An 11,059-nucleotide genomic window follows, 5' to 3' on the forward strand; every position below is an offset into this window, starting at 1 on the left:
ACAGGAGAGAAAATTGCCAAAGATTGATCTGAACATCAACAAAAGACACAATTCGAACAAGAGGCTATATTTGAGATAATTTAAGGCTCATGTGTCAAAAGCACAGATACAAAGTTTCAATGGCCTTCAAAGGAACACAAAGCACAATATTTGTCAGCTGTGATTTGAATATTGATGATATTGAATGATACTGATTAAATTAATATAGGGTCACTTTTTTTTCTTTCTTTTTTTTCTTGTATAGAGCCAGAGTCAGAGGCCGATCTAAGAGACAGGCAAGCCAGGCAATTACCTGGGGCCCTAAGCTGGGGGCCCCGCGCCGGCGGCAATAACAGTAGTTCACTGCAACAATACTTGAAACCAAAGAATGGCAATGGTTATGTCACGATCCCCTGTTGTCTGCCCCGTGTTTCACTTGTCAACTGTCATAAAACTACACTTCCCATAATTCCCGGCCCTAATCACTGCCAGCACTGTATTTTAACCCTGTTGTTTCTCCATTCTTTGTCGGTCGTTGAATGAAGATGTTTGAATGTTATCCTTGCCCTCCGTGGATGTTTCTCCAGCCTGTGTACTCATTGGATGTCGTTTTCGTGTTTTTGTTTTGTTTTCCCATCGTTGACGTTTTATTTGTTCCTGTCTTGTTTGTCTTCATCTTTTTCAATAAAACCGCACTTAGATCCTCACCCCTCGTCTTCCTTCGTCTGCCTTCGTAACAGAACAACCGACCATAATGGATCTAGCAGTGCAACAGGCGAATTATAGACTGCTCTGCCACATGCAAGAGGACCGTCCTGTGGAGGATCACATTCGTGACTTTCTGGAGCTGGCGAATGTAACAGACTTCCCGGACTACTTCCTGGTGGTGTTCTTCAGGGCAAATCTCCACAGTTCGCTAAAGGATCGGTTGCCACCGGCAACTCGCCGGACACTCCTCGAATTTGTGGAAGAGGCTCGCCGTTCACTGTGGGCGTAGTAGAAGAGGGCCTTACCTTTCCTCCCACAGTGGTGTAGCGTGTGCACAGGTCAGGTTTGGGGAATGTACAATTAATATTACTGATCGAAATCAATGATTAATCGTACGGGTGACCCGGACACCACTACATATTAAAAACGCCTTAAACCTTAAAGGAAGGCTTATATAGTCCAAGAGTCTGCTTCAAAAATATATAGATAATTAAACACAACGAATTATATTTAATTAGGAATATATATTCTATGCAGACAGGCTATATTAATTTTAATAACCCCGTAATGGAACTGACCCGTGAGGCTACACGCAACCAGTCAGTTCGATCCACCGAACCACTTTATTCGGTACTTTGATCAATTCTCCAGAGGGGTTATTCCTAGTTATAAGCCTACTCATCAAAAGCACGTTAACTTACTTTGATAATATCAGCTCGTAGCTTAAAATCGCACATTAAAGAGGCTTTGTTCTGTAACCAACACACACAGACAATTACGCATATGTGACCCGTCACGGAAACCAGTGACACAAGTCGGCAGCACAACTTGTGAGCAAAATGAGAAACAAGTGTTTTTTTCCAAAATTGGTGATTTCCGCTTTTTTGCAGAATCTGTTAGTTAAGATCATGAAGAAGCCTCTCCATGTTTGAGATAACAGTATTGGTATATTTAAAAGCGTACATTTTGAGGTTGAAATCGGCTTGTTTTTCGGAGATTCTAGCATGCAGTAGGGGCGTGTCATTGTCTGTGTGTATTTCCGTACTGAATAGCCACCGGCGCTTTTGCCCCCGCCCCCCAACAGCGTGGCTACTTATTATGCAGCGCTCTAGCCGGCTCTATCTGATATCAAAATTCAATGAAGATGGACGCCGCAAAGAATGTCGCAGACGAGCTGAACCGTGGCCGTTACAACGAAAATGTTTTGAAGTACTTCTTCGACAAGCCGGATGCTTATGAACAAGCGTTCACTGATTCTGAAGACGATCTGAGCGACGATGAAAGTGGCATGATAAGACTGAATAATATCCCTAATCTACAACTGAGCGAAGATGAAGACGAGGAAGAATGTATCGGACTGGCGTCAGACGAGTTGGACCGTAAGATATCAGAGGCTATATCGATAGTAACATTTGATGGGGATATACATAGAGAAATGGGGAAAATCCGTAACTTTGACTGTAAATGTTACACGAGGAGAAAAGAGAACTCTCTGCATGGGAGACAGTCTTGTAGCCAGAAGCTTTCTCCAGACATTATGTACAACATACGGCTGGATTCTTTAGCTGCTGGAAAAAGAGTGGCAGGACATGCGAATTATTGGACATTTAGAGGCAAACAGACGCACAGTGCAAACTTCGGAGATGGTTACATCCACAAAGAAGACCCCGACAAAGAGAAAGTGTGCCCGAACGACTTATTTCATTGGAGGCAACGAGATCTGCAAGAATACTTTTCTGTTTCTTATGGGGTGAGTTTCCATAAACATCAAAGTTTGTCGCTTTTTGTTCATTCTAAGAACACGTACACGTTATCTCATGTTTAGTCCATGTTTAGACCTTCCAATACCTACCTATTGTTTTTAGCTAGCTCAGGACCGTCGTTTTAATTGTAACGTTAGCTGCTAATCGTTAGCATCATATCACTTGCCAAAACCCCCATTACTATAATGAGCTTTAAGATGGTAATGTGAGCTTCTGCTATTAATTTGAATAATGCTTCAATTGCTTGAATTGACTGGTGTTAATGACTTAATTTAGGATTTTTTAATCCTTTGACTCGAACCAGGTCTAACCACTAACTGAGGTCTAAACCAGGACTAAAACAAGACTAAACCAGGAAGTACAGATACAAGCTCTAAAGTAAGTAAAAGTAAAAAGTATTCATCATAAAATTTACTTCAGTAAAGTAAAAGTACCTATAATTTGTACAATACATTTTGATATAGGTGACAAGATGCCTGTTAGCAAGACCATGATGTTAAACGTTTTTCTTATTTCCCCTTTTTTCAGCATTGGCAGAGACACCCTGGCTGATATAGTCAAACACTATGAGGAGAATGGGGCAAGACCACGTTTGAGGAAGAAGCACTCATTGCCACGTCCACCAGCCAGGTTCATCAGCCCTGAGGATATCAACAGAGTTGTGGACTTCATAAAACACTATGCAGAAGACAATGCCATCATGCTGCCTGGCCGACAGCCTGGGCATAAGGATTGGCATGTGAAGTTGCTGCCAACTCATGTGTCCAAGGCCTCAGTGTGGCGTCTCTACGTGAAGTCTGCTAAGGAGCTTGGTATGTGTAAACATTGATTTAAAATTGAGTGCTTATAAAGTGAAATAATGCGGAGCACTATTAGCAATTACAATACAATTAACCATAAGCAATATCTGTTTTTCAGGTGAGCGTGCAGTTTGTAAAACCAGCTTCAAAGCACTGTGGAACCGACTTCTCCCACACATCAAAAGTTGCCGACCACGCACAGATCTCTGCTGGCAGTGCCAAAGCAATAACGAGCAGCTGATACGAAGTGCAAACCTCCCAGATGATAGAAAGTCTGAAGCAGTAAAGAAGCAACAAGATCATCTTTCCCTTGTGCAGAAAGAGAGGGCTGTGTACAACGACATGACTGCTGCCTGCAGAAAGATTTGCTCTGGCTCCAACCTGTCTTTTGGACCATCCCTACCAGCAAGCAAGAAGATTAGGATGCATAACAGTTTTGATTTTGCTCAGCAGGTAATATTTCACACACATTTACTTCACTTTACTTTATTAATGTCCCTTAAAGGGCGATTTGGTGCATGAGAATAAATAGTGCAAATGCAGAATAGCATCAATATAGTAAGTTTTATCTTTATTAGACAATTATGAATAGATGCAAATTTAATTTAATCTAATCCAAGTTCCCTCTCTCCCTCTGTCTCCTACAGTTACACTTTCCCTCAAACCCTCTCCAGCCAGGACCAATGTACTTCCTGACCCCACGGAAATGTGGCCTATTTGGTGTTTCATGTGAAGGGCTGCAGAAACAGGTGAATTACCTGATTGATGAAGGCATGTCATCTACTAAGGGAAGCAATGAAGTCATCAGCTACATGCATCATTTCTTCGGCAACTTTGGAGTTGGAGAAACAGAGGTGGATCTTCATTGTGACAACTGCAGTGGGCAGAACAAGAACAACTTCATGCTCTGGTACCTTGCCTGGCGGGTTGGACACAAGCTTCACGATAAAATTGAAATCCACTTCCTTATTGCTGGCCACACCAAGTTTTCCCCTGACTGTGGCTTTGGACTCATCAAGCAAGCCTACATGAAGACAAGAGTCAACACTTTGGCAGACATCGCTGAGGTACTTTAACTTTACTTTGCTTTAATGACTTCAGTGCTGTTTTCTGTTCTGCTTCAATGAAACATTTAACTGAAGATCTTTTTTTTCTTCCTCTCTTCTCTTTTTTGTCATCAGGTTGTGGAAAACAGCTCTCCTGTGAGTCACCTCAATATCCCACAGCTTGTTGGAACGGCAGAGGGCAAAGTTTTAGTCCAGACCTTCGACTGGCAGCAGCATCTGACTCGCCACTTCCGTAGACTCCCACAGATCAAGAGTTATCAGCACTTCAGGTAATTGAAACTTTCACATTGTGTACATACAATATAACATAGCAACAACATACACATGACAGTTTTTTATAAGAAAATACTTTGCCATGTTTAAAATGTCTTATGTGCTTTTTCTGTCACAGCTTTGAAGCCAAGAGACCAGGTGTGGTGCTTGCAAAAGTCACTGTGATGCACAACCTGTCGAATATCAGCTACTGCGCGACGGAGCAGATCTGCCCCCTGTCGACGGTCTTCCTGTCCTGGCCCCACCTGGACTGAAAATTGACAGGCAGACCTATCTATATGAAAAATCAGGCCATTCTGTGCTGACGAGGCAAGAGACATCACATGCCCAGCGCCAAGGGTCACAACACAGAAGAGTCCACAGAAGAGGATGCTGAATGTAATTTCATTGGACTGTGTCACAAAGACCTTTTTTCTTGTTTACAACACCTGCAATGTCACTTTATCAACCAACCACCTGAATTTAGTTTTACATTCTTGTATGAAAAGCACTCAGTGTACATAAGAGTTGCCTATACAGTTTTATCGGTAGATGCTAAGAGACATTTATTTATTACCTGTTTGCAAACTTTTTTTTTTCTTTGATGGCACATTTTCCTGACCTTTTGCTCCCCCTGTGCTTTACAGCTTTACAGGGGGAGCTTTACAGGGGTATGGCTTATCTAAATGAGATGTAAATGAGCCCTATTGTCACTCCCAGCAGCAGAGAGAGGTGAGAACTGCACAATCTTTTGAGGCCGTTTTCTCCCCTTTTAGCTTTTTTGAGTGCCTACCTTCAAATGGCCACAACTTCTCCAAATATTGTCAGATTTCCATGTGTTACAAATCGTTGGAAAGCTTGGAGACTACACTTTCAGAATCTGTGAATAACTCAAAATGCCCCAAAACCGACTTGTGTCCCTACTTTCCGTGATCGGTCACATATAATTGAGTTTAATACAAGGCACTATGATATATCAGTGCAATTGACAAACATACATATAACACAGAATAAGCATAAAATAAACGAAATAAATGCAGTAAGGGAAAGTGAAGAATTATTGGAGGTATGGCAAACTTATTACAACAATTAACCCTTTAAGAGCCAGCAACTGGAATTACACACTTTAACGCGTTGGAATTTCAGGTGAAATCATACTTGCACACTAGACCTTTTTGTGTTGCTTGAGCGAGACTGCGTGTCCTCGTGGCGTTCTTGAGACAGAGGACTTCGGTGCGGTGTTTCCAGAGCGTGGAGTTGAATAGTTGACGAGTGATCCAAGGAGTTGCAGAAGATCGGGAGAAGAAGTGAAGTTGGGAGTTGGGTTGAAGAGCGCGGCAAGAGAGTTCGAAGAAGAGATGAGCAAGAAGACCTCCTGTGTGAGAAGTGACCCAATGAGGCCCCTCCGTTTTGGGCGCGAATTTGCTCCCTTTGTCTGGTCAAAGCTCATTTGCATACTTCATGATTTAGTCAGACCTTCGCTTTGAACAACTCAAAAGATGATAAAAAAACTAACAGAACACAGTTCTAAGGTTATCTTATATGTATATTCCGTTAGGACACATCGTAAGGTTTAATTTGATACCAAGAAAAATGTGTTTGGTATCACTTAAAAGGAATATACACCCTTGGGTTGTTAAATATGAAACCTCAGGGTTTAAAACTACACACATGTTAAACCATTCTACTAGTTTTGATCTAACACCAAAATGCACAGCACACAGGGATTAAAACACTTTTCATTAAAAATAAGCCCTTTTAGGCTTTATGGGAAAGGCACACACATTTCTAATTCAAAGTTCCACATGGTTTTTCCTCACATGGTAACACGAGGATGTCACATGTGTGTGGGGGGGGCATCACGAGGATCCTCTGTCAATAGTTGGATTGTCTCTCTGACAACAGTTCCTCGTACTAACACAGACCATTTCCGTGATATTACAGAGGTCCTTTTGTCTCCAAAATAGCCGAGTCCATGATTCTCCATTCATTGATTCCTCCAGACGCTACAGTCCCCCTTTTTCGTCAGGTGACGTCCCTGTTGGAGACATCATCGGACGACAATCATCACAATGGCGGATGGCAGGTGAATCATGAGGGTGTTGTAGTAGGTGGTTATTCAGATGGAGGGCTCAATTCGATGAGGTTCAGAGTGGTCTCTGTTGTGGTCCCCTCTTTCCGGGGGTTCCGTCGGAAACCTACGGACATGGCTTTCGTGAGCTTGGCTGTGGATGTTTGCATCTCGTTGAGCCTCCTGTACAGGATGAAGGCCAGGCCTAGTGTCAGGAGGTGGCTGATTCCCACAGAGATGCACAGCGCAGTGTCCGCTGCAGTCCAGGCTTGGACAACCGGTGAGGTGGTCAAGATTGGCATTCGAGACAAGGCTTGGAGGGCTGTGTCGATCGGAGCAATGTCGATTAACTGGGAGCCCTCTCTTTCGATCCATAGTTCCAGTTCTGGATCTAGGGTGAGGTTTTGATTCTGGAAAAAAGATGGGATTTCCAGTTCTGTTTCGTACTCTTCACTTGGGAGATGGTATAGTGCCAGGTCGTCGAGGTGGAGGATGGCACCTTTCGGGACTTGAATCCACATGCTCTGGTTGGGCAAGGTGAGACGGGTGGCGATGTCATGCTGGTCGTAGGTGAGTGTCGCTGCGCGCACAGGAGTGTTAACGAGCCACCTGTCGCCTACGATCTCGGCTTGTGTCTCGGTGACTTGAGTGCGAGGCTTGGCATCGGCGGGGCAGCGGGTATCGCTGCCCAGGTGTTGCAGCCCGCAGATTCCGTCAGTGTTGTCTCTGAGGAAGGGTTTGCTGGGGCAGAGGTAGTGAATGTCTTTGGTCAACGTGCACATGTGCAGATTTGGGGCCAGGTACAGCCGTGGGTCGCTGTCGTGGTAGGCCACCACGTCTGGGGTGTGGATCTTTATGTGTGTGTTACTTTTCCAAAACCCGATGTTGACAATGTCCTTGAGTCGGTAGATTTGGCTTGACTCTATGATGGGTAGGTTCAGGAGAAAACCCACTTCCCTCTGCTCGGGTCGACGTAGAGTGGGATGGCGCTACCCAGAGAGTAGGCAAGGTGTAGTTGTAACGGGTCAGTCGTTGTGGTGATGGCGGAAGCCAGCACGGTTTGTACAAGGCTTAAGGGTATCAGGTTAGTTTGCATTGGCCCCTCCCCGCTTTTCCCTGTCAGCCATATGTTGTTTTATTTGATTACGGTGGACCCATTTGAGAACCGGCTCTTTCTGTCGCCGGTTTAGTTGGATTCGGTACGCCACTGGGGAGAGTTTGTCAATGATCTCATGGGGTCCCGTCCAGTGGGGCAGTAATTTCTTTGACAGCCGATGGGAGGCTGTGCGGGATGGCTGAATGAAGCTATAATACCAGACCCTGTCGCCCACGTCCAGTTCTTGGTGCGACGCTTTCTGATCATAGTATGCTTTCTGTCCTTCGGCACTCTTTTGAAGCTGTTGTTGTGCAAAAGCAAATGTTGCTTTCAGGTGCCGGTGTAGCTCGTCGAGGTACTGATGAGTGGTGCAGGCCGTGACGAGGCTGGAGTCTCCTGGCTGATACAGCAGATGCAGTGGCAGTGTCATCTGCCGCCCAGTCATTAGTTCGAAGGGAGACACGTGAGTCGAAGTTCTGTGGGGTGGCTCTGAGAGCCATTAGCACCAGCGGGAGTTTTACATCCCAGTCCTTCTGATTGGCAGACACATACTTCTTCAACATACTGACCACGGTTCGGTTCGATCGTTCCACTTGGCCAGATGAGATTGGATGGTGACTGACGTGTAGTTGAACTTGGACTCCCAGGAGTCTCCAGATCTGTTGCATAATCTCAGCCGTAAAGTGAGTGGCTCTGTCTGAGTTGACTCTCAGGGGCAGTCCGAACCTGGAGAAGATGTGGTTCATCAGGAGGTATGCCGTGGTCTGGGCAGTGTCGTTGGGTGCTGGAAGACACTCTACCCACTTTGTGAACTGGCACATGACTGTGAGGAAGTATTTGTTGCCCCTCGTCGACCTGGGCAGAGGTCCTACCCATTCGATTTGGAGGTCTGACCTTGGGAATGTGACTCTCCTGCCTTGCAGTGGAGCTCTGTGGTTTGGGTTTGCCGGTTGAAACTGGCAGCAAACCAGGCATTCTCTGACATATTCTGTCACATGTTCCTGCATGCGGGGCCAGTATGCCACTTGTTTCAGTGTCTCATAAGTGGCTCTGGCGCCGTGGTGCCCGGCACATTGTGCGTCGTGGGCATAACTTAGCATGACCCCCCTTAGGCACTGTGGCACCACGAGCCTTGGTGCTGTGATGTCATCAGGTGCATACCACAAAATGTTGTCTATCACACGCAGCATGTGCTTTATGTCATGCAGTCATCTGAGGCATGGGTCGTCAGTGAGGTCAGACGGCGCTAGAGGGTGGTTGGTGGGGTCAGAGAGGTGGTTCAGGAAAATCTTTATGGATGTGTCAGAGTCTTGCATGTCCGCTATGTCATTGTTTGACATCTGCGTAGTCAGCGTTAGAGGCTGTGAGGGTGGCACTGTTGCAGGGAAAGTTCGTTTGCTTCGGGTTATCACTGCAACGTTCACGGTGGGTGGGAGGGTTGGAGGTGACCATAGAGTACCGTGCAGTCGCCAGTCTTGGCAAGTGCATCGGTTTGGTCGTTCAAGTCTTTGTCAAGGCCTGGTTGCCTTGAGTGTCCTTTCACCTTCTTCCAGTAGACAATCATGTTGTGATTTCTTGTGATGTCATCACATTCTTGGAACAGGTGTTGGTGTTTGATAGGCTTGTTGTTCGAAGTTTTAAAGCCATTTTGTTTCCAGTTTGGAAGGTGGCATGTGAAACTGAGTCTGGCGTAGTTTCAGAATTTACTCTTGGGTGGAAGAAGTGTCTTGCTGGCATATGCGATTACTCTCTTGTCTTGGTCATGCCGTTGGTACAGGCCAGCACTGAGACAGTGGCTGGAGAATCCAGCTTCTAAGTAGAACTCTTTTTGTGGGTCCGGGTAAGCCAGGCACGGAGCGGTGCAGAGGTGTCGTTTTAGCTCGTCCATGGCCTGTTTTTGGACCTCTGTCCATAGAAATGTGCAGTCTTTTTTCAGAAGGGCAGTTAGAGGTTTTGCGATGTCTGAGTAGCTCTCGATGAACTGCCGTGAGTAATTGCACACCCCTAGGAAACTTCGCAGCTCTGAGATGTTGGTGGGTGGCTTGATGTTTTGAATGGCTTGAATACGGCTGGACTGTGGTTCGATGCCCTGTGATCCTATGAGTAGGCCCACGTAGTTGACCTTGGTTTGGCACCACTGTCCTTTGTGGAGGGCGATCTTGGCGCCAGCAGTGGACAATTGGTTCAAAACATAGTCTATTTCTTTCATGTAGTCAGCCACTGTTGTACTCTTCATGAGAACATCATCTATGTAGATAAGATTGCCTCTTGTTCTGGCATCTGGGCATGCTTTGTTCAGGAAGATGTTGAACTCAGCAGGTGAGTTGGCATAGCCGAACGGACACCTTGTGAAAGTGAATTGTCTGTTGCCGAATGTGAAAGCTAGCTTGTGCTGATCTTCGGGATGCACTGGTATGGTCCAGAATCCAGAGGCCACATCAAGTGTAGAGAAGATGGTGGCTCCTCTGATTCTGGGTATTTCCTGCTCCAGCTGAGTCATTGGCCATCGTGACAGTGGCACCTGTTGATTCAGTTTCCTGTAGTCAATGGTGGGTCGCCACTTGCTGTTTGGTTTGAGAACGGGCCAGATGTGGGCAGAATAGGTGCTGTTGCATGGACGGATGACACCTTTTCCAAGCATGGAGTCGATGATCTCTTGCACCGGTTCGTGTGACGTGATGGGGATCTTGTACTGCCTGACAAACGTGGGAGGAGCATTAGGGTGCGTTGGGATGCGCACGGTGTGGAGCTTGGTGAGACCACAATCTAAAGAGTCTTTGGCAAAAGATGCTTTGAACTTGTAAAGGACTCGTCTGAGTTCTTGTCGATCTGCATCGTTGTTAATTGCGTCAGCGTCTTTTAGAATTTGCTGAACTTGAGACTCAAATCCTGGGTATGGCTCCTCTGTCGGTGTGCCGTCTGTCGTGTTGGTAGGCAGAGGTGCGGCAGTGTCGTCAATGTCGCAGGTAGGCTGTTTGGAGACTGTGTATACTGCAAGGTGTTGGTCCTCTGTCAGTTCTGTTCTGCATACCTGGTCTTTGTCCACTGGCATGACTGAAGTTATGGAGATGATTTTGAAGGGGGTTGTGAAGACTGTGTTGTCTGTGTGCCCTTCGGGTATCATTGAAGCTGGGATGGGTCCAATGATTGGTAATGTTAGTTCAAAGTCATGAAAGTCATGGCTCACTAGCCATCCTGCCCGGTAGGCTTTTGGAATTGTGATGTCCATTGCCATGCAGTTGTTGAAGAGGATGTAAACAGCACGGGATGACACTTCAGTGAGGGGCGTGGCTTCCAGCGTGAGTCCAATTTCAACGCATTCG

General features: G+C 45.8%; 1 protein-coding gene and 1 long non-coding RNA gene across 2 annotated transcripts; both read left to right on the plus strand.

Moving 5' to 3' along the window:
- The first annotated feature begins 2,319 nt into the window (after window positions 1-2,319).
- Window positions 2,320-3,441, plus strand: LOC127654341 (uncharacterized). The gene is made up of 4 exons (XR_007971916.1): window positions 2,320-2,437; window positions 2,755-2,828; window positions 2,979-3,262; window positions 3,369-3,441. It is a non-coding gene; the product is annotated as an uncharacterized LOC127654341 (long non-coding RNA).
- Window positions 3,442-3,592: 151 nt separating this feature from the next.
- On the plus strand, window positions 3,593-4,844 carry LOC127654301 (uncharacterized). The gene is made up of 4 exons (XM_052141425.1): window positions 3,593-3,703; window positions 3,898-4,317; window positions 4,432-4,586; window positions 4,709-4,844. The coding sequence occupies exons 1-4, from the start codon at window positions 3,593-3,595 to the stop codon at window positions 4,842-4,844; spliced, it is 822 nt and encodes a 273-aa protein (XP_051997385.1).
- Window positions 4,845-11,059: the final 6,215 nt, after the last annotated feature.

This window comes from Xyrauchen texanus, chromosome 13 (assembly GCF_025860055.1).
Source record: "Xyrauchen texanus isolate HMW12.3.18 chromosome 13, RBS_HiC_50CHRs, whole genome shotgun sequence".
In the NCBI taxonomy this organism is placed as follows: Eukaryota; Metazoa; Chordata; class Actinopteri; order Cypriniformes; family Catostomidae; genus Xyrauchen; species Xyrauchen texanus.